Source organism: Thermobia domestica, chromosome 4 (assembly GCF_964235325.1).
Source record: "Thermobia domestica chromosome 4, izTheDome1.hap1.1, whole genome shotgun sequence".
In the NCBI taxonomy this organism is placed as follows: Eukaryota; Metazoa; Arthropoda; class Insecta; order Zygentoma; family Lepismatidae; genus Thermobia; species Thermobia domestica.
Genome location: NC_137457.1, coordinates 260510541 through 260531775, shown reverse-complemented (window position 1 = coordinate 260531775; position 21235 = coordinate 260510541). Strand labels below are relative to the sequence as shown.

General features: G+C 36.2%; 2 protein-coding genes across 3 annotated transcripts in view; both read left to right on the top strand.

The window, feature by feature from the left end:
* LOC145683493 (uncharacterized) overlaps window positions 1-10552 on the top strand; it is a 47711-nt gene extending 37159 nt beyond the window's left edge. Inside the window, exon 3 of one of the 2 annotated variants that reach the window (XM_081754831.1) lies at window positions 10238-10552. In XM_081754831.1, the coding sequence (XP_081610957.1) occupies window positions 10238-10325 (88 nt within the window). In that variant the 3' untranslated portion in view covers window positions 10326-10552. The remainder of the gene's footprint in view (window positions 1-10237) is intronic. The other variant, XM_081754830.1, reaches the window with a different exon arrangement.
* A 10513-nt stretch (window positions 10553-21065) lies between these two features.
* LOC145684028 (uncharacterized) overlaps window positions 21066-21235 on the top strand; it is a 35143-nt gene continuing 34973 nt past the window's right edge. Inside the window, exon 1 of the mRNA XM_081755845.1 lies at window positions 21066-21220. The gene's annotated coding sequence lies outside the window, so the exon portion shown is untranslated. The remainder of the gene's footprint in view (window positions 21221-21235) is intronic.

Below are 21235 nucleotides of genomic sequence, written 5' to 3'. Positions count from 1 at the left end.
ACAGTAAAGTAAGTTTTAAGTGTTGACTTTCTGTGCCCATCACGGAATCGATATTTGGAGAGAAAAAAAAAAGTCGTGATGAGCACAGCTTTAGCGGGAAGTAGAAGCACAAGCTGGAAATTTGAATTGAGATATTTTAAATATTTGGCCTTCGATTTGACCTTGATGTGAGAAATCGGGACCAGCAACAATCCATTTTTTATTTAATAGGCTAATATCTAGATTTTCTTACCAAAAAAAAAAAAAAAAAAAAGATATGTCCGGTTTAACTGATAATTTTAGTGGTTTTCACAAGACTGAAGTAGGTTTCTTTTCGCAACCTGTATGTATTAATGCAAAGTGGAAGCTTTCAATATGAGTGGAAAAATTAACATATGCTTGTGATCATGGCTATTGCTCGAGCCGAATTATTAACTAAATAAACCTTAGAGAGCTACGGGGACAAGAGTGAGTACAAATTAAAACACGTTCAGAAAGGTTTAGTGGGGTGTGTGTATGTCAGACAATATATATGTGCATATTTATTGTCGGTATATTTATTAAATTAATAAATCTCTTATTTATTACAGTCACACACACACACACACACACACACACACACACACACACACACAGATATATATATATATATATATATATATATATATATATATATATATATATATATGGGAGGTAAGGCATTTATTGTCTCATTTTGAAATTTGAACCTTCAGACTATGTCCTTTGGCCTAATTTTATCCCCCCCAATATAGATTATTTAATTCGCACACTGCCCACAGGTTTATTTGAGCAATGCTGTGTCACCGGAACGAAATTTCACAAACTAACGGTGAATCATACGTTCATTCACCATTCTTGACTCAGATGCATTGTTAATGCTTTCAGCGACTCTATCTGCAGAGTATCCCAGTTTCTAAAGAAAAATCTTTCGTAATTGTGTCTTCCCCATGGTGTATTTTCACACGATCCTATTCAACAATGCACTGCCTCTTGACTGTCTGAATACATTAGTTTGTTTGCTGGACGTGTACTGGATGGTTTTCTATGAATCTTACCGTTTATACTCTGACAGCCCTTGAGATTTCTTTCAGTCTATCGTTTTGATACAAAGAGAAGTGCAAGAAATATCTAATTTGCCCGGAATTACTTTAGCAGAATTGATGTTTTGCTTGTGTATGACAAACATTCGTGTTTTGCGAGTCGTGCTGTCTTGGGAAGTAACGTAACGCAAGTAACGCGCTACTTTTTCAGTAACGTTTCCTAGTAACTGTAACGGTAGCGCGTTACAAATTTTTAAGTAACGTACCTAGTTTACGTTACTTTTTTGTCGTTACATTTCAGATGAGTAACTACAATATACGTATATTTTTGTCGGAAACAAATGTTTCTTTCCTGTAAGTGAGTGTTTCAGAATGGATCAACGAAGAATGACCTACGTATGTCAGTGACCGACAGTCAGTCACCAACACACAGGGAAACAGATAAGACCATAGTGCCACTTGCTGTTTTTGGAAGATGAGGACAGCCTCAGGGAAATAACGTGTACTGATTGCAAGCACCTGGAAGATTTTGTCTTAGATTTTGACAGCTCCAAATCAATACATTCAGTGAATGAACTATGTGTGCGATGGTACCAGTAGTTTATTTTACTTCGATTGGTGTTTTTATAAAGATGGGAAACGAAAATATTTTATCGTTCGAACATTTGAAAGAATACTTTTTCTTAAAAGCTGAAGATGATGGTGGACAGAAATTGAAAGTAAAGTGGTGCCCCGGTGAGAAATATTTATCAACAACTAGGGTGCCATAATTAACGATATACGTACAGTAAGGGATTAATATGATAAACTGTGTTCTGATGAACAGGCCTACTTTATTGATGTAACGTTGATGGTATGTAATATTAGAGTTCTTTTAGATCAGTTTGCGTCTCCTAAAGTCCCGTTGATTATAGAGTTTGGAACAACTAGCTTTAAAAAGCATGTATCGAGTTTAGAGTTACTGGCAAGTTTTGATTCACTCCCAGTTCATGTGTTCTCATTTTATTAGTTGTAGTGTAATCTTTCTCTATATTCTGTATTTTTAATTTTACATAACAACATTGTAATTATTATATAATTAGTTTAGCAGAATAATAATAAGCAAGCATTTTTTCTAACGCATAGGGATGGGCACAAGTGAAACTAAAACTCGACTCGACTCGAATTCAAGTCGAGTTTCGAGTCGAGACTAAGGTAATATTCTCGAATCGAATTCCGAGCCGATTCACTGTTTTTGGCGTCGAGTTTGATAAATGGCTCACTCGTTTTAACTCGTTTTGAAATCATGGCCTGATTACACTGGAAAGAGAAAGCCATGAGAAATGTAAGGAGTAATATGAAATACGTACTTTTAGTGTTGCTCACAAAAGGAGACACTGCTCGCATCTCGTCTCGTCTGGACTCAACTGAGCCGATGGCTCTAGCCGGCTCTCTTGGGTTGCCCGACTCGAGCTGGATTAGTTGGGATGAGCCATCTGCTCGGTTCGGCTCAACTGAGCTAAGGGCTCTAGCCAACTAGGTTGGATGAGCTGTTGGCTTGGCTCATTTCTCGGTTCTGGTCGATAGTGAATGAGCTGTGAGCCACGCTGCTCGAGTCGTTGACAATTCTAAACCTGAACAGAGCAGTTTTGAAGACATTTGGCCAGTTCCCTATAACATTTAACACTGTTTGGCTCGAGCCCGAATACTCAACCTAGACCCTTAACCCAAATTCAGAAGCTCGTGAACAATGTCCTTGACTCGTAGACTTCACTACTAACAAGATTGGCAATCAACTAGTTTTTTAGTATTCAAATACAAACCGCCTATCTTTCATGTTTATACACAAATGTTGTTAATAATAATAATAATAATAATAATAATAATAATAATAATAATAATAATAATAATAATAGTGGTAGTAGTAGTAGAACGGAAAATTGAAGTAATAAGATTTTTTTCACATATTCAAAGTTTCGGACCTAAAAGTAACGCGTTAGTAAGGCGTTGCTTTCGAAGTAAAGTAACAGTTACTTTTTTGGATCTAGTAACGTGTTAGTAACGAGTTACATTTTAAGACAAAGTAAAGTAACTTGTAACGCGTTACATTTTTACAAGTAACTTACCCAACACTGGAGTCGTGACTAGGCCAGACTGAGTCACGGGCCAGACCGAGTCTGATGGGTCAGGGTCTGACTGTCCACCAGTGGCGAATCATGAAGTTTATGGAAAGTTCTATTACTGGTTGCAAAAAGAACTCAATTTGGATATTTGACTGTGGCTACGAAGGTTCACTCTGTTTACAAGTGCTTTTTATAAATCAGAGTCACTTAGATTGAAGTGACAAAACTGCTGTAGTTCGATTGTCGTTTAACCGGGAGTAAAATGACGAACGTAGTGTGTTGCTGTGTGGTGTAGCAATACTGTCGATGTATTCGTATTCCCACATTAATTTAATGTTAAAGTGAAGATCATGTGCCATACCGTCATAAACAATGTTTATCTGCCCAGAACAGCGTGTTCCTGGCATGAGGTAAAATAATGCAGGTCAGATCCATAAGTGATTACTAGACTTCGGAATTTTAGGCACCAAAAAGTTTAATTTTAGGCGCCTAAAATAGGTACTAAAAATAGGAAAATAGGCGCTAAAAATTAAAAATAGGCTCTAAAAATAATAGTATAAATTATTACATACCCCTTTTTATTAACATCTTTTGTTTTCAGTGAATCAGGTGATTCATTCAGTACACAACTTGCTCATTCGTAATTTTGGAAACAGTAAATTACCAACAGTTTCTCAAAGTTTTCGACTGTCAATCTCTCTCTTTTGTCTGTAAGGATCATCTTTGCTGCCGAAAACGATCTTTCCACTGAGACAGATGTTACAGGAGCATACTTAAATTTCGATACATTTTTCATTTCCACTTCGTCGGGGATGGTTTCATCCTCTCCCATCAAAACTTTCCCTATACGAACCAACACAAGAAATCCCTCATTCTTCTTCACTACACTTTCCCACTTACACTGCACTTTTTCCCCAACTTTCCCCGTAGCACTTTGGATTTTCTTTTCGGCTTCGTTAACTACTGACACCTGTTCACTAAGTGGCTTTCCCGTAGCTTCCAACTTAGTGATCGTCGTAGGTAAGAATGAAAAATTTGACTTGATATATACAAGATCTCTTTTGAGAATGGGATCTTTGAAAAGTTCCTTCAAAACTGAAACACTTGCAATGTTTTCCACACCAGGAAGTTCGCCAACAACACCAGCAATAGCGTCCAAGTTCTCTGCGTAATACAAAGCTGCTTCAAGCCATGTTCCCCAGCGCGTTAGGACAGGTTGTGGAGGAAGAGAAATGCCAGGCAGTTTTTCTTTAAAGACAGCGATTCTCGATGGGGCTTTGCAAAAAGTTTTTTTCATGTTAGAAATGAGGGCATTGACTTGAGGAAATTCGTTCCTGATTGTTTCAGAAATTCTATGAAAAGCATGTGCTACACAGGTAACATGGATGAGGTTGGGGTAGAAAGGTTTTAGGTTCTTAAACGCAGCAATCATGTAAGAAGCTGCATCTGTGCAAAGAAGAAGAATTTTAGAATCATCCACACCACTAGGATACAGAAGTTGCAAACTTTTGTTCACGGTGTAAGCAATTGTCTGGGCACTCACTTTCTTAATTTCCTTGCTACTTAACAAGTGAGGAGTTGAAGGTCCATCTTCATCAAGTTTTCCTACAACAACATTCACTATGTATCTATTGCATGCATCAGTAGTCTCATCGACGCCTACCCAAATGCTGGAATCGCCAATATCCTTTCTGATTGTATCAAGTGTATTGTTGTATTCAGAATCCAAACACGTTTTCCTGAGTGTTGACTCACACGGTATCGATTGCTGGCACCACTTCTGTAAAAACTGTCGGAATGTTTCATTTTGAAGTGTGTTCCATGGGATGTTGGCAGCGACAAGGGCTCTAGCAAGATCCGCATTAAATGTGTTCGCAGTTCCAGATTCAGATCCAGATCCAAAAGGCTGAGTTAACTGTGTCTGTTTCTGTTGTTTCTTCGCTTTAGATTTGGCAAGATGTCCAGCACCATCAATGTGTTGCTTTAAGTGGCACTTCTTTTCCTGAGAAACCTTAAAAAAAAAAAAAAAACGCTTAGAAATATATTTTCAAATGCTTCTTACAAAACTAGTGAAGATGGTGGCGTTTTAACTTTAATTTCGGTTTCAAATTCTCTAATTTTCTTCGTGTACATTGCGACTAGTATTTTCAAACGGGTCAGTTCGGGTCAGCTTATTGTTGGACACCCTCAGTAACGGGTCGGGTCAGGTCAGCCTAACTCGGGTCACGAGTCTGGTATCGTTAGACCAACTCAGTTCACCAGTCGGGTCGGGTCAAACTATCTCGGGTGACCCGACTCGACCGGTGAACTGAGTTGGTCTAACGCTACCCGACCCGTGACCCGAGTTAGGCTGACCTGACCCGACCCGTTACTCGAGGGTGTCCAACCAAAAGTCGACCCGAACTGACCCGATTGAGAGCACTAATTGCGACAACTACCATCACTGTTTGCTTGCCTTTCTGGTCGTAATGTGCTTTTTTTTTTTTTAATCGGTGAACGTTACATTATTGATTTAAAGTTGACAAAAAGGCAAACTTGTTGGTCTACCTCGTTAAAGACCAATATACCCCAGTCCCATTTCGAATCAGAACAGATCAAATAAAAGACTAATCGATGAGCATTTTACTTCAGAATAATCCCCAATTTACAGACAGAAGCAATAAAATTGTATATCAATATCTGAGAAATAATATTTAATTTTAAGCACTGTAACTAATTTAATTTTAAGCACTATATTTTATTTAATTTCGAATGCTGACACACTCCAACTTGGCAAAAATTAAAACATAATTTGGCAATATTTTGTTTGAGATTTGGATGCCAAAATAATTGCATGAAAAATTTCAAAATATCGTCCCTTTAAAATTTTCTTTAAAACTGTAATTTACAAAATTTTTAACTGATTTGAACCAAATTTTCCCCAAAATATGATTAAAATGTTTCAGTGTGAAAATCAGTGACCTGTCAAAAATTTAAAATAAGGGCCGTTTTAAAATTTCAAAAATTCAAAATTTTTGCAACTATCAACTGACAGAAACCAAAGTTAGAACGAAAATAAAGTATTAGCAATGCCTTAGTTGAGCGTGAACATCAGCATGATACAATAAATAAAATTGGCGTTTTTTAATTTTTTTTTTTTTTTGGAAATTAGTTGTCTCTTGCGGCCCTGCGACAAAAGGTGTATGGATATTCTTCATCAGGAGAGAGAGAGAGAGAGAGCAATCGATTAGAATTCCTTTTTTTTTTTTTTTTTGGCTTTGGGGAGAGAACATCAGAGACAAATTCTTCCTTTCTTAAGATCTGTCCTAAAATAAAATTATCCGCAATTGTAATTCTTGTTAGACGAGTGTCAGACTGTTCTTTTCTTGCCCCTGTGTGGAATTTATTTGTCTGTAACTATCGATGGAAATCAATAGCATCTTAAGACAATAGACAGTAGCACCTCGAGCAAAATTGATAAATAAAAAAACAAAGAGACAAACAAGTTTCTGCTTCGTAAAACAAGTTCTGAGACAATCTATGAACCTCAAACGCCGTTATTTAACTATTAACAGATCTTTTCTTTCTTTTTCGAGAAAAATAACAAAAAAAAAAAAAATGGCCTTTAAACATTTTTCCTATCTTTTATGCTTTTCAAGATATTGACATTTCTAGTTTTTCTTTCAAACTGAAATCCTCGTTTTTAGATATTTTCGGGATGAAAGGATATATCCAGTTTCCTTAACTTTTTAAAGATAATCAATATTGGCATTGCACATTTCTTCTTTCAAACTTTTGGAACTGTTGGCATTTAAAAAAAATTGAATCCCGCCTTTCTTAACTTCTTTCGTATTTTTTTTTTCTTTTGAAAAACGAGATAGCAAAAATATGTTTTCTTAAGCTCCTGAAACTGTCGAGTAATTGCTGGCATTAAACATTTTTCTCCGAAAAGAGGACCCCTTTTGGAGTTACTGACACAATATGTCAACTTTAACTTACATTGTTTTTAACCTTTACCGCTTTTTTTCGGGGGGGGGGGAGTCCTTCGGAAAGAACCGAGAATGCCATGTCCGCTTTTCTCAAGATCCCCGAGAATCCCTAAAACTGTTGAATGTGTAAGTCTAGACACTTTCTTCCATTAGCACTTTCAAAACCATCGTTCATATATTTCATTTAAGCAGGCTGCTAGAAGTCTTTACATTTTAAAGATTTTCCTGTGTTACAGGATTATTTTTATGTTTTTTCTTAACTGATCTAAATTCCATGTAAATTAGATTTTCACGAGTTCAGCAGCTCAGTAACGTTGTCTCTTAAAATAGTTAACCTCCCATTGATAAAGGTTTTACTTTAGCTAGCTATACAGAAACAAGGAGGGGGTGGTGTACAATTGATTTAATTAAATTTATAAATTCTGTAAATAAAAATAGCTTTTCTTACCTGCTTGCTGCACAATGGACAAAAGATTATTCTTCCATCGTATGTTAGATCTGGAAATTCTTGCAACCACTGGCGAATCAAGGTACTTTTTGAAGACTTCTCCTTTGGCATTGTTGCGTATGATACAAAACTTCTTTTTAAGAATCCTCAAGATCTGTGACTGGGCTGTAAGCCGTTGAGTCCAATTGTTCATGCGTTGTAGAGACGATGTATCGTTCTTGAACTACGTGTTTAAGATAAATCACTGCACTGACCCGAAAATGATACATGGATGGATACTCCAGTCAACTGAACCGCGTCACTTCATGAATCGTTTCTGTTCGTGGACTTTGGTTTTTCCCAAATATTGAAAGCGAAGACCCGAAGAGATTCTTGCTTCAATAGAGCTGTGTGTTGATTTGTGAATGTGTGTGTGTAAACTATTGTCCAAATTCCAGAGAGCTGAACGGATCACAGAAGAGCTGAAGTGAGCCGCTACAGAAGAGAAAAGGTGGAATAGTTCCAAGAATGCAGAACGGCAGGGAGGGGAATATTGGTTACTGCGATATGCACTTAGCAATAGCTTTGGTTTTGCCCCTGGGGAAAGAGAGACAGACAGAAAGAGATAGAGATCTTTCAGTACAGTGTCTGCAGGATGCAAAGGGATGGTTTGTCTTTGTCTTTCACAAATGGGCTTGACCTTGAGCAGAAATAGCTCAACTTTTAGAAACAATTTTTTACATACAACCACCCTCTGCGTTTCACTTCTTCATACGAGTTAGACTAAAATTAGCCTCGACAAACACACTCACTCTGCCTTCAGATTTGTCAATTAAATTTCACTCAACACTAAAAAAAAAAGTTTATTTAAAAAATACAGGAATTTTGTATTTTTTGCAGTTTTAGGCATTTTTAGGCCAAAACGGCCAAAATAGGCGCTAAACTCCATTTTAGGCATTTTTAGGGCACTTATAAAGTGTTTTAATAGGCTTAATTCCTCATGATTCGTAAAGATCCGAAGTATTTTTTACTTCCTATAAAGGGAACAAAATAGGCATTTGCCTTAAAATCCGAAGTCTAGTGATTACATGGAGGAGGCGTGTGGGGATAGTGTTCTGCTTTGTCGGATGGTTAACAGATCGGCCAACATGATTCGAGACGGGACGCTAATCAGCAGACAAAAAAAAAAAAAAAAAAAAATGATGGGATACATCGACTAAGGATCAATATTATGTGGAAACACTGTGAATATTGCTCGAAAATAACCATCGATGGACATGTAGTGAACTGGCTAGTGAACTAAATACTTAAACAGCGTCAGTATACGACATGCGTAAAAGGGCCTTTTCACGCTACAAGAACTTGTAGCTGTCATAAAAAGAATCTTGAAACCCTACTATATTTCACCACGTGAACATAGCTTTGAAAGGGACACACAACATTTTTTTCCATCTTGCAAGGCCTTGAAGAATGTGCAACTTTCTGGGACGTCCCGCTTGCTACCTGCTATCGCTCTCCCACTGATATAAAGGAAAAACCAGTCTCGCCGCTTGCGAAACAACGGATTCTTTTGGACAGGGAGGGAAAGTGCCCTAAAATACACATTTTAATGAGGAAGTTCACTGTTTGTTCACTAGAGTGCAGTGCTACATGGGTGGAGATACCTTTCTTGCTTTCAAGAAGTTGTAACATGCAAACAGTAAATAGAAAGATTGGGTTACAAGTTTTTTTTTTATGACAGGTACAAGTTCTTGTAGAGTGACAATGCGCCTTAAGATTGTAGCCGCATGGGTACAGCATGTCCTGACAGAAGTACACAAGTAGTACCGATGGGAATGTGCACACTTAAACCTTTAACATTACGAGCATGGAGGTTGTGGTTTTCTGCACTGCATTATTGCGATTGATGAAACATGGGATAAATTGTTTGAACCAAAATTGAAACAACAGTCCAGTAAAATGGCGCCACCCGGCATTTCCACGACCGACAAGAGTCAAATAAGAGCCAGCGATCGTCAAAGTTATGATACTAATATTTTGTCGCTATTAAGGCATTAATCTCTCATATCAAATACCATCCTGGATTACCATAAATGCTGCATATTAAGCCTTGTACCTGGGTCACCTTGTACCTGGGCACCTGGGTCACCGAGCATTGCGACACAAATGACCATTTGTCCTGCAGTATGAAGAAATTCTGCTTCACAATAATGGCAGATGTTATATCGCCCACGCGGTACAAACTGTTTTATAACAATTAGGTTTGGAGATACTGGACAACCCGTCATATTCACCAAATATGAGCCCCTGTGATTTTGATTTGTTTCTTAAAATGAGATAACATTCCGAGACAACGTTTCTGTGATGTTTCCAGGATTGTTTCTGCCTTAGCACACTCTCTGGAAACCCTTTCGTGAACGGCGCCTCTCAACGATATCCAATGTGTGCCAGATAACATGAACATATGTTCACCAGACAGGCGGGGACTATATCGAGTAAATTTAAGCGTGTTCATGTGAGTAACACTTCTTCTTTTTCCCAAATATGTTGCCACTTCAATATAAATGATTCTCCTACAGTAAATTAAAAGTGCAAATAATTTGAATTTATAGCGTGATTTATTTTGCGTCGTACTTTAATTGCGGTATTAAGTTAGTTTACAAGTATTTTCTAAAGCATAAATTTCTTATCTTCTTTCAGATCAGTGAACAACATAACGACAGTTCTGGAGTGGATAGCAGAAGCGAATGAAAAATATGCATTCAAGAAAGAAAATACGAAATTGTAATTCAGTAGGTAAATGTGAATTTCCGTGTTTTACATGTTTAGAGTGCATGTACTTCAAAGTGACTTGCAAAACCTTGTTTCTGTTGTCTAATTACATACAAGAGTTTTTTAAATTAAAATTTGAAGTGTAATACTAATAAAACTTTATGCTTATACATAATTCTATTATATTTATACTTTGTAAAAAATATACTATTTTGAATACTGTATTTTTTCTAAATAAACAAAATGTTTAGTTAAATAATTTTATTAATTTTGAATTCTATTACATTATACTGAAAAATCTCCAAGGATGAAACATAAAAATGAATAGATCCTCCTTCGTTATTTTGTACCCATTATGGTGTCTGTTCGTGAATTTAGTGGATTTTTGGTGAAATGGAGAATGTTATCGTGACCCTAAAATAACGTGAATTTCGTGTTTTTCTTTCTTGAAAGAAAAATAGTATCGTGATTTTTGCCCTAAAAACTAGGCTTCAAGGGTACAAAATCAATCACAAGAGAATGAGTAGTTACACTTTCTAATACATAATATTAATTATTACTTCATTTAAATATTGTACTGTTAATCGGGACTCGAGATGAAGAGCGATGTCCCTCATGGGAAAGTGATGTCCCTAATTTTAAATCTTCAATTTGATAATTTAGTAAATATAAGTGATTTCGGAATTTTGCTTTATATGTATATTTTTTTATTGGTTACTTTATATCGGACTTCCGAAGAGAAACATCGAATGAATTTATTGACCGTGTTTATAGCGACAACTCCCAGTCACGACCCCTCTTCAGTTTTATTAGAAATAGGAAAAGGAAATGTGAGAAAGTCAAGAAGTAGGTGGGAGGAAAGAAGGGAAAGAAGAAGAAGAAAAGAAGCAAGGAAGAAGGAACTAGAGATGACGAATTACTGGATAATGACGGGAATATGGTAAAGAAGCTTGAATAGTTATTGAAAAGGTGATTGGTACCCAAATGTTATTACTTGAGAATCAATTCTGAATTGACCCTGAAGAAACACATGTTCCCTCATACTACCCTGACCTGAATCCAGGTAACTGCACAAGTGGGAGTTACCCTGCCCCAGCCCAGGTGATGAGAAGTATTAATTTAATCGTTTGTCTGTTATTTCCAAAGTTGAATAACCTTTATCCAGTAGCTGCATTTCGATAGTGGAGATCGAATACACGGTTGAGTAAGCCAAGGAAAACATCAAAGTGATTTACATATTTTCCACAAAACAGAGTTCCTGAATTTCTTGAAGGGACTGTCGTTATCTGAGCTCATTCTGTTGTTTCGGCTTTCCTTTCAGAGCCGATTTTGATTAAGTTAGAGTTAATTATCTTTCATGACCGCGGCCATGAAGTAATACACACATAATATAATATACACACATATAGTAAGTACTATTATCGTAAATCAAGATTAAAGATTACCACTTAAAGCTAATGTCCTCATTTATTCACACACACACGCATACATACAGGACAATGTATTGATATAGATAAGTCAGCTTAAAGGAAACTATCATCTAACTACAGTTGGTCAACATTTATAACATCTATTAAGAGATTAAACACACACACACACACACAAAATGTTTATGACATGCAACTGAGTAAACATATAGATATGTCATTATACATAAAATGTTAAATTACATCAGTATACAGCTAACGTTAAGAGGAGAATAACAGAAAGAAAAAAATTAAAATATTATGTAGATTCAAAATTTAGTCGCATCTCGTATGAGTTTTTTTAAAAAATATAATTGTTAAACAAGTCTTTTCTCGTACTTTCAGATGACATTTTATGTTATGTATCCGTAAGGCACCCTTTCGGCGTCCATGCACTTAATTTCACTTTATTTAGCTATACTCACATGAAATAATATTTATAAACTTGTGAATAACACGTATTCAGGGATTTAGGATTTAGATTTCTGGGCTTTCAGCATCTATGGCCATTTAGCTCGTCACGATTGGAAGGATGACGTCCCTTGGCGAGCACACTATCCGGGGAAAGGGGTAGAAGAAAGGATTGGGGAAGGAAGGAAACGGCCTGGAACCTATAAGTTAGGTACCACCCCAACATTTGCCTGGTGTGAATGAGGAAAACCCAGGAAAACCTCATTCAAGGTGGCTGGCCTGAAAAAGCGTGTTACACTTTTTCGACCGAGTGACCCCACCGGGAATCGAACCCGATAACACGTATTCAGTTCGTAGACTTATTCGTTTATACATTTTCCCAATTCCGAGATTAAGAAAGCAAAGTTTTTGCCACTAATTTCAAAGTCACTCAATTTGTCATTCCATTTGTTATCTCGTTCATTTACTAGCTTTAAAATCTCTACCATCTTATATCATATTGGGTGCAAACATTGGCAGTTATATTAGCACAATATTAAAAAAAGGAAACGAGAATTTCCTGGTTCAGAGAGATTTTACTTTCGTATCAAGATCACAATTACTGAAGCGGAAAACACTATTCAGGTTCGAAGATTCGTCGTGTATGATGAATGAAATGGAAATGTAACTGTACAGGGAGATTTCAGGTTTATGGACTTGAGGATAAATTTAATGATAGATTAGGGTTCCGACAACCTGCCTTAATTACATGCCACATGCAGTTAGTATAACAACAGAAGATGTTAATATTTACATATATTAGTTTACCACATTACAAGGATTAAAGATAAAGTCTAACATGGGGCGGTAAGTCTAAATTCACATTTTATATTTGTCGAATTTTCCGAAACTACGGCAACCAACAACCATTCGGGGTAGGTAACAAAACCCTTTACACATATTTATCTACGAAATTCAACGTTATACATTTTATTTCAATATCACATTTATATTCAACACGTATTTATATTTCAACATACATATATAAAACTATCATTTAATCTTTCAAATCAATGACCCCACTCAGTAAAATTCTAAGGTTCCAACACTTCGTAGAAAGAAAAATTCGACTATATAACAACTTATTAACCGCGCATAATGATAAAATTCACATTATCAAACAATTTGAAAAGAGTGGATATTTAAAGTGGAAGGCAAGCACGTAAACATAGAAATTATATATATATTTACTATTTACTATCTGGATAATGAAATCTTAAAAATGTTAATAATACTTACGGGCCAAACATCTACACAGAATTCATGTTTATGGTGCTAAATAGAAACAAAAAAATGGGAAAAACGAATAGTACCATGGAGGATTTCAAACTGATAATAATAAAAGAGACAAAAGCAAAAGTTGGATTGTATACGGGACTATCGCTCGCTACTGCGGTGGGTCAAATTGTGATGGAAAAGATCCCTTGATATTTGACATAAGTAAATACCTCCACGAATTATGTCTCGCAACATCTCAATTGGAAATTCAGGTTCAAATGGTGTATGTTAAATGGTAAAAATTTGTGAAGTTAAAACTGGGGGGAGGTTGAGAATCAAAAAATTCTTAGAGAAGAGAAATAGAAGGATAGCTAGAGAAGAGAAACAGCGGCGCGCCAAAAGAAATAAGCAAGGACACTAAAAGTACAAAGATAAGTGGTCGAATTTAGACACATAGCAATCGTCAACTTTAGAGCCAAATGTACTCTTCAAAAGTCCAAATCGACGGCTAACCAAATGCGTAGCCGGGAATAAATAAATATATCTACAAGTACGTGACTAGTCCGGGCCCCGAGTAAGATTTTCGCAAAGACAATGGCTTTATGGAAATCTTACTACACTCTGTATCCGGTCAACGCCATTGGAGACCCCGAAAACTTCCAAAAAGTCAGTGTGATTTCTTAATTTAGGTATTAAAAAAAAAAAAATTGTCCGACCCCTCAGAAGCTGAGCAGAGTTCCGAGTAAAGTATGGAAAACTAGAGTAAAGTCGATAAATATAGAAAAAATCCTAACACGGATTTGCCAAAATTTAAAAAGAAATAAATAAGATAAATTTTGTACTTGTAAGTTGCTTGCCAAATTCTTACTAGTTGCTACCAGTTCACAAGGGCGCTATCCTTGAGGTGTCAACTAATTTCAAACATTATATCTTTAAAATAAAAGACGTGAAAATTCAAGGACATAAGGATTTCTGGACGCTCTGGTACGGGATAATGAGATTCTACTGCAATAAATTTACCATGTTATTTACTCCAATCCATCTCGTCATCTCTGCGGATAGTAGTGAACTCATTTTAGTCAGGTGACGTGGAAAAAATTCAAAGTTACAGAGTACTATCGCAAGTGTAAAGCAGGACGCGTCTATTTAAACTGTACCAATGAGAAAAACGGTTATTTGTTCTGTAATTACTTAGAAACTATCCGGAATCATTTGATACACGAACACTATTCATATCGTCAGACCAGATGATCAGTTAGTACGCACTATTACGATTGAATGTTAAGCCACGAAGTGCAAATATAGTCCGTCATTTTCACAAAACACACTTCCTCACACGAAATTCTGACGTAATGGTCAGAGCTCGAAACATTCATCCTTACACATAAATAAATCAATATCTTGTGGCAAAGTACACTACTGGCCGAATAAATTTACAGGTGTCCTCTCATTTAATCACACTTGCTATAATATATATCATTACTATTCTTATTCATTTATACTTATTCACATTTATAACGTATATACCTTTTGACACCCTGCTCTACAATTATGCCCAAGACTGTTCAAAGCAGTCTTATTCTACATATATTAAAATCAATAAGCCACTACATAAACTATCGGACACTGATCAATACGTGCGAATCCACATGCATCAACACTCAATTTTTCCTACACAAATCACCACCTCATACACTAAATTACAAATATGCATGCTATATCACACATCAACTAAAACTACATATATCCCTATACATATTAATTACTATATATATAGTCCAAACACATCACTAATATTACGCATTCTAAACCGGCTCTGATGTTATAAAGGAGAGAAGATGGCCTTGATTATCAAAATTAACCCATTTTTTTCGTTACAAAACTGGTATTTATAGTCCCAGAAGGACATATCGAAACTAGTAAAAGAAGAAAGGTCCCTCTCCTGAGGGGAAAAGAACCTTTGTGAAATTATTCAACCCATTATACGTTAGAAGCTGTAGTCAATTGAGGAGTAAATAGAGTCCCTGTGAGAACTTACGCTGACATAATGAAATTTAACTCACCTACAAAAGAAATTACATACGCCGCCATGTTAAAAACGCATATACTACATATACAGAACTAAACGTGGACAGGCTATCGTACCCTAAATGAATTTGGAAGGTCGAAGAGGAATATCCGAAACGTTTTAAAAATCACCAGATATTCGTTTAAGGAGATCACACAGTTCAGCAGTTAAATCACTAGCATTGTCAATCTATCCTTGAAGTCAAACATGACGATCCTGATATTTGACTTGGATATCCATATTTTGCTGATTTTAGTCTGTTTTCAAATGAAATTTCAATATCCTTGGAACTCTGAATGCTTCCAACGGATTTATTTAACTGTTTAACTTAAAATTACCTGGATTATACGGCTTTTCCTAGCGAAAATCCACTTTTTTGAGGAGCAAAATTAACTCACTCCTTCCCTGAATTCTACACCTGAAGAACAAAGTGAAAGCGCGCTAGAATACTATGGCAGAAGGTAGTTCCCAATTAGAGCAAGGAATTTTCGTGGCGAAGAATACAAGGCGAAGTAAAAATAGTCAAAACTGGATGAAACTGGATTTTAGGAAGATATGGACATCTCAGAGGGACGAAGGGGGTCTAAATTATTCTAACAAATATCAGATTGGTGGACAATTTCAGAAAAATTTGTCCAATTACTGACCTATGTTTTTATAGTGCAATAAGATGTAGAATTCTAGTAATCATCCATTTGAGGTGTTCATATACAGAAATTTACAATGAAATAATATATAAAGAAATTATTCCCCAAAATATAATTTTTGCTAGGTTATTCTGAAGCTCCTGCGTTAATTGGGTTTAATAGATAAACCGAAAATTATGTGTTAAAAATTTACAATGCACGGTATGTTCGGAAAGTATTGGCCCCCCCAAAAAAAATTATATTACCTAAACTGTAATGACACATCACATTACGCTTTGAAGCTAAATTACTGCAATGACACAACAATTTGTTACACATTGGAATTTGAAATTACCAAATTGCTCGTTATAATTCTGTGAATTTTTCTAACATTATTTAGGAAAAAGTAACTATGATAGATACAAAAGTATCAAGAAAATTTGAAATGAAATGAAATGAAATTTTTGAGTTTTACGTCCCACGGTTATGCCGGTTAGGCTAAAGGAGACGGTGATTATGAGAGATGAGTGAAATGGTGGAATGAAGAAAGTGGGAGGAAACGGGAGAACCCCGAGAAAACCCACGAGCACGGTGTTTGTCCACCACAAAGTTCACTTGGCGGGGGCTGGGATCGAACCCAGGACCCCAAGCACCAGAGGTGAACGCTCTACCACTGAGCCACCGCGCCCCCCTCAAGAAAATTTATTGAAAAGTTACAGAATAATTAGCAGGATACATGATAAAGGGCACACTTGAAAGAAATGCTTGATTGTGATGGTCTAAACTGGAAAATGTGAACAAACCCTTGTCTCTCATTGGTCGAACACCTGTCTACGATATTTAAGTTGACCTTCCAAAAATCAGAGTAGGTGCCTCCCATCTTCGGATAGGAATAAAATTAGACACACATACACACTTTTAAAAAAATCTTATTGGTTTTCCAAAAACTAATTTTCAGTAGTTACACAAAATTAAAATACAATTATTCTTTCTTCTTTGAGGATGACATTGAGGTATTTGTAATTAAGGATTATGGAATTAAACTTGCTAGAGTTAGAGTTTGACACAAAATCACTCTTTCCGATCACACTTTTGCATTATTGTGAGCAATTCTGGGAAGTTTCAGCTAGCGTTTGGACGTATGTTAACATCGCTCCAGAAGCCAGTCATCCATGACAAGATGGGAGTAGAAACCTCAACTTGGAGAACTCGGATAGGGTATTTTTGTTGTAAGAGCTAACAAGAAACGGATATGAACGTGTCATCCGGACTTCCGAATCAAACCTAGTCCATTCGATAAACACAACAAAGATATATTCATGCACAAAAATTAGGCGCCATGGACAACGGAGTAAGTCCCTGGGGCACATTAACCCTACTAGTATAAAGAAAATCGTAGACTCGCAGTGAAATGGCTATTGCATCAACACTGTTCATTGGAAAGTCATGCTTTATAGTTCATTCTCTTCAGCATGAAACAAGCTTTCGAGAGGTTGCTATGTATTGGGGCCCATAATGTACTTAAACAGCGAAAATTTGGAGAATGTTGAGAAAATTCCCTCCAGAAACCCCTCCCATAAACTTTGAACCCCTCTGGAGTTTCCCTGGGTAAAAGTACTCAATCGAAAAATACTACGGAGAATAAAAAATGGCTCTGCCAAGTTTCGTGTTGATAGACGGAATAGATATGGGCAAAAACCTTGTATACCAGACACGCTTTCCCCTCATACCTATTCTGTCTGTCAATACAAAACATGGTATATATATTTCTTATCCACTGGAGGATTTTTCGAGATACATGTAGATTGTGCGGTTTAAACCGGGACCACTCCAGAAGGGTCCAAAATTGATGGGAGGGATTTCTGGAGAGAATTTTCTCAACATTCTCCCAATTTTCCTAGTTCAAGTTTATTATAGGGCCCAATATATAGCAACTGTGGAGAGCTTGTTTTATGCTGAAGAGAATGAACTATAAGCCATGACTTTCCAATGAACAGTGTTGATGCAATAGCTATTTCACTGCGAGTCTACGATTTTCTTTATACTAACAGGCTTAATGGGCACCAGGGATTTGCTCCGTTGTTCATGGCTCCTAAAATTTTTTGTGCATGAACATATTTATGTTATGTTTATCGAATGGACTAGGTTTGATTCGGATGTCCGGATGACACGTTCATGTCCGTTTCTTGTAAGTTCCAGTGTTTCAAACGTCGTGCAAATTTTGAAATGCTATTTGTAATTGGTGAAGTTGAAGTAAATTCCATTTTCTCTAGTCATTAGATGTAAATCCAGGTCTCAAGACATTATATGGTTTATACAAAAAAACTAGAAAAAGTGGACTCGAAGATAAATGGAATTTACAGTGTGACTAATGACCTAAATAATTAGGTGCAAGTAATGGTGAAAGAACTCAATGTTGTGAAAAAGTAGAATGAAGAACTGAAAATTAATTTGGCTGCTAACAGTGAACTCTTGGACAAATTAGAAAATAATTCAAGAAGAAATAATCAAATATTCCGAAACATTGGCGAGTAAGAAGGTGCAGAAACTTCGAGGAATCGGGGAAACGTGTTCTAAAGTTTGTCACAGAGCAACTGAAGGTGGATTTGAACGCGAGTAAAATAGAAAGAGCCCATCGTCTAGACCGCAAACATAACAGACCCATCATTGAAAAGTTCTCTTCCTAGAAGAAGAATAATCTAATATTAAGGAATGAGTTTCATGCCAAGGAATCTCTGTCTCAATTATCGAAGATTTCTCTGCCTCAGTTCGTCATATTTGTAACGAACTAACTATCTACATGTGGGATGCACGTTCTAAAAATGATCATGCAAAGCTTCATTATATTATAACGAGCTAATTATAAATAACAAGGCATTCACTCTTGAAGATCTATAACAATTTTAGGAAATATTTGTGTCAGATCTGATATGGATTGTGCACAAATTTCACATGAATTAAAATTACATACAACAACAATAGAGGGATTTGTCACACATAAACAAGACAAAAAAGTATTAAAACTGGAATAAAATTTTCTGACAGATGCGTAAAAAATACAATAAAAGAACTCTTTCCGTTGTCGACGAACGAAACACGACCAGAAAGGTAAAAATCGAACGATATAGCTGTTGATGCTTCACATAAACTTTATTTCCTTTAACATGCCAAACCTTCCTATTTAATGTCAGATATTTAATGTCCACAATGAAAATTCTGAACGCACATCTGCAACTAATCATAAGCTCGGATGGATCCCTGTATATTCCAAACCCACAATATATTCCACCCAAGTCAAGGACGGAAAGGAAGGAAAAGCTAAGACCAGCAGCAACGGGATGAGTGGAAAGAGGAAGATGTCCAAATTGCATGCTTAAAGAAATAACTACTACTTAAAGGGTATCTCACTAATCATCAAACTTGCCCACCAAACTGTATACAGACAGCTAACAATTCAGATAAATTCACACCCAACTTTTTAACTTACAAGGAACGGACATGAACGTGTCATCCGGACATCCAAATCAAACCTAGTCTATTCAATAAACATAACAAAAATATGTTCATGCACAAACAATTAAGTGCCATGGACAACGAAATCAGTCTCTTGAGGCCAATTAACCCTGTTAGTATAAATAAAATTATATGCTTGCAGTGAAATAGCTATTACATCAACACTGTTCATTGGAAAGTCATGGTTTATGGTTCACTCTCTTCAGCATGAAATAAGCTTTCCAGAAGTACTATGTATTGGGGCCAATAACGTACTTGAACAAGGAAGATTGGAAGAATATCGGGAAAATTCCTCCAGAAACCCATTTCATCAACTTTGGCCCCTTCTGGAGTGGCCCCGGGTGAAATCATGCAATCCAGATGTATCTCGAGATACTATAGGGAGATAAGAAATGAGACTACCAAGTTTTGTTTTGAAAGACGGAATAGATATGAGAGAAAAAGTTGTATACTAATACGGTTTGTAATACAAAACCGAACCTATGACCTGGCCTATAGAGAGAAGATAATGTGAAAAGTATAAACGCAATACTATTTATCCTGATATCAAGAATTATGCCAAATTCTCTGTAAAATGAAGCAAGAGTTTCAATAGTTATCACGATATTGTTCTATGACATGTGCAGAGGAAAATTGGGGAGTCGCAAAAATGTCTTCCAAAATAGCTCTAATGTGAAGTTGTGCGTCCTCTGAAGCGACATCCGGTGCCGGTAGGAGTCAGTGTTCGGATTAAAGGACATTCTAAGGGGTTGGATGAAGTGCACATCCAAGAAATTTAAAATGAGGAGTTCAAAACTTATGGGAGACATCTAATTGTGCAGTGGGGGATTTCCCCTTTAGCCTCCCTGGTAGGAGTACACAATTAAAATATACCTTGAAAAATACTAATGAGAGTAATAATAAAATACATAGAACAATTAGTATAAAGCCTGTAGAAGTTGGTAAGAAAAATTAATTCTTCTGAATTTTGTTCTGGTTTTGTTCTTTTGTTCTTCTGAATGCTCTTGCAACACTATCAACTGTTTATTATTATTATTATTATTATTATTACTATTATTATTATTATTATTATTATTATTATTATTATTATTATTATTATTATTATTATTTTCTTTAAATATTTTTCATTACTACTTACGTATATAACAGCTAATCAGAATCAACTGGTTTCCTTGTAATCATCAATACACTCTTTGACATTTCAAAAAATGAAAATAAAATAAAATGCTCCCCCGTTTTCCTACCATCCCTTTTGTCGCTGAAAAAAAAGTTACCTGTCAAAATGTACTGTTATGCACTTTCCATCCCCTATCGCACACCTACAGAATAGGTTGCATTCCTTTCGCCTTTTTTTTATGTTATATTTTATTTTTTCGTTTTCTCATTGGTCCTTTTACGGGACCAGGAAGTGTATAGGAGGGAAGTTTTGGGAGAAGTTCGTAAATACCAAGAAAAGGAAGAAGAAAAATGACTTAAAGGCAAGTCAGTGCCGACTTTACCCTTCAGAAGTGGGGTTGATCGCTGTTTTTAGTCCAACAGAGAGAGAGAGAGAAAAAAGTTATCAAAACAGGTGAGCAAAAAGTGA